Genomic DNA, 3,176 nt, shown 5'->3' on the forward strand with positions numbered 1-3,176 from the left:
TTAATTGGGTTAATCTAAATGTAGGAGAAGGTGACAAAACAAACTGTGATGGAGAGGGCCTTAACTGAGCAGCTCAAGGAAAGGCAAGAAATGGAGAAGAAGCTCCAAAAACTTGCCAAAACTATGGATTATTTGGAAAGAGCAAAGAGAGAAGAGGCTGCTCCATTGATTGAAGCTTCATATCAGCGAAGACTGGTAGAGGAAAGAGAATTTTATGAGCGCGAACAACAGGTAAAAACCTTACAGTTTTAGTAGTTTTTCTTTTCTTATAACTTGGTTCTGATTTGGAAGTATATGAAGTCCTTAAAAACTCTACTCCTTTACAGCGTGAAGTTGAACTGAGTCGAGAGCGTCATGAGAGTGACTTGAAGGAGAAAAAGAGGTTGTCCAGAATGTTGGATAATAAGGTCAGTTTTTGACATGTCATTTCGTTTTTCTGAGTCTTCATGTAACTTTTCTTTCTTATAATCGAATCTGTCCGTGTCCAGGAAATATTCCAAGCGCAAGTGATAAGTCGTCGACAAGCAGAGTTTGACAGAATAAGGGCAGAGAGAGAGGAGCGTATCAGCCAAACAATTCAAGCTAGGAAGCAAGAACGGGATATTAAGAGGAAGCAAATATATTATATGAATATTGAAGAAGAAAGAATTACAAAGCTGCAGGAAGAAGAGGAAGCTCGCAAGCAGGAAGGTGTGGACTTGCTTCCATAAATCCACATCATTTTGACATTGATGTTGAAGTTTTTCTAATGTAATCCCTTGTTTCTGTTTATGTTTTGGGTTTTCTCTACTGTNGGAGCGTATCAGCCAAATAATTCAAGCTAGGAAGCAAGAACGGGATATTAAGAGGAAGCAAATATATTATATGAATATTGAAGAAGAAAGAATTACAAAGCTGCAGGAAGAAGAGGAAGCTCGCAAGCAGGAAGGTGTGGACTTGCTTCCATAAATCCACATCATTTTGACATTGATGTTGAAGTTTTTCTAATGTAATCCCTTGTTTCTGTTTATGTTTTGGGTTTTCTCTACTGTAGAAGCTGAGAGGAAGAAAAAGGAAGCAGCTGAACACAAAGCAAAGTTGGATGAAATGGCTGAGAAGCAAAAGCAGAGAGAGAGAGAAGCGGATGAAAAAGAGAAGCTGAGGCGAGAAGCCCTGTCGAGGGGAACTGATGCACCTGCTCGCCATGCAGAGCCTACTGTTACTCCTGCTGCTACAGCACCAGCGCCAGCATCGGCATCAGGTTCAGGTCCGGGCAAATATGTTCCTAAATGGAAGCGCCAGACTACTGAAGTCTCATCTCCAACAGCCCCAACAGCAGCACCAACACCGTCAGAACCTGAACGCTGGACCAGCCGTGGACCACCTCCAGCAGATGACCACTGGGGAAGCAGCAGAGGTGGACCTCCAGCTGAAAGAGGTTGGGGTTCTGGTCCTAGAGGCAGTGACCGCCCAGGTGGTGATGCTTGGCGCAGCAGTGATGAACGCCGTTCCACATATGGAAGCTCCAGGCCTAGGCCAGCACAGCGTTGAGTCATAATATTTTTTTTTGGTCCCAATCTCCATGGAATGAATGAAAGGTTATCTCTGGATTTCAAAGCACTCTTCTTTAGCCCAAAACCTGTCTTCTTTTGAAGATTGCTCCGCTTTTATATGTTTTATGAAAGATTTTAAAACCTGTTAGACTCGTTTTTGCTCTACACAACACCGAGAGAGAGTTGTTCTTTCCTTTGTTGGATCTTTCATTGTTTGTCTTGCAACTTTTCTGCTGTAAAAACTTTTGACATCGATCAGCCTCTTTTCATGCAGTCATTGTCATTGTTTATTAGTTTAATGTAATGTGGAGAACATTACACAAAAACCAATTTTACATTTAACAACTTTTGTATAAAATAAAAAGGATATTTATACTACTTATCTTGGATTAAGCAAAAGAATACAGATAAATTACTAGAATTGAGAAGAGCGCATGGGCAAAAAGGCAAAGCTTTATTCACTTGGAAGAAGAGAAGCAACTGTATACACTTTTTATATAATTAACAATTTCACAAGAGTTGCTGTAGTGATCATTAGCTAGGGTTTTGTTTAGGGAAAAAAGCTTAAAAATACCTCATCTATTTTTTATTTGGAAGTTTAATACCTCGTTTTTTTTTGTTGGAAGAAAAATACCTCATTTAATTAAAACGTATGATTTAATACTCAAACTAATAAATGTTGTTAGTTTCATACTTACGATTTTTTTGACAAAAATAAAATTCCGTTTTTACCCTTAGTATATCAATTAATAATTAATTTTAAATGACATGGTATTAATTTATAATTTTATTTGAATTAAAATTAATAAAAAGAAATATTAAATAAACTTAATTTTAATTCAAATAAACCTATAAATTAAGAAAAATTCTTGGGTTTACAAAAGAGTGATTAGGGTTTAGATTTTACAATTAAACAAAATTATATGTTGGTTTGGGTTTACAAAACAGTGGTTAGGATTTAGATTTTATAATTAAACAAAATTATATGTCGGTTTGGGTATACAAAGAGTGGTTTAGGGTTTAGATTTTACAATCAAACAAATTTATATGTCGGTTTGGATTTATAAAAGAGTGGTTAGGGTTTAGATTTTAAAATTAAAAAAATTATATGTCGGTTTGGGTTTATAAAAGAGTGGTTAGGGTTTAGATTTTACAATTAAACAAAATTGTATTTCAATCTGGGTTTATAAAAAATGATTAGGGTTTAAATTACATAATTAAACAAAATTATATGTCGATTTTGATTTATAAAAAAATAATTTAGATTTACATATAATAATTAAAAACTATAATATAATGTTTAGAATTAATAACTTTAAAATTGAATGATATACAGATTTTGTTTCTTTAATTAATAATTTGTTTCCTTAATTAAGTGGAGGTGAATCCAAGAATTGTCCATAAATTAATACTATGTCATTTAAAATTAATTATTAATTAATATATTAAGGGTAAAAACGGAATTTTATTTTTGTCAAAAAATCGTAAGTATGAAACTAACAAAATTTATTAGTTTAAGTATTAAATCATACGTTTTAATTAAATGAGGTATTTTTCTTCCAACCAAAAAAGACGAAATATTAAACTTCCAAATAAAAAATAGATGAGATATTTTTAAGCTTTTTTTAGTACTCTGTTTTCAAT

The 3,176-nt window shown here is 33.8% G+C and overlaps 1 protein-coding gene across 1 annotated transcript in view; it reads left to right on the forward strand.

Moving 5' to 3' along the window:
• LOC104718829 (eukaryotic translation initiation factor 3 subunit A-like) overlaps positions 1 to 1,825 on the forward strand; it is a gene marked incomplete in the record, with an annotated part of 6,118 nt that extends 4,293 nt beyond the window's left edge. Inside the window, 4 exon segments of the mRNA XM_010436634.2 lie at positions 28 to 231; positions 327 to 407; positions 489 to 690; positions 1,034 to 1,825. Of these exon segments, the coding sequence (XP_010434936.1) occupies positions 28 to 231; positions 327 to 407; positions 489 to 690; positions 1,034 to 1,530 (984 nt within the window).

Source organism: Camelina sativa, chromosome 2, assembly GCF_000633955.1.
Source record: "Camelina sativa cultivar DH55 chromosome 2, Cs, whole genome shotgun sequence".
NCBI classification, from domain to species: domain Eukaryota; kingdom Viridiplantae; phylum Streptophyta; class Magnoliopsida; order Brassicales; family Brassicaceae; genus Camelina; species Camelina sativa.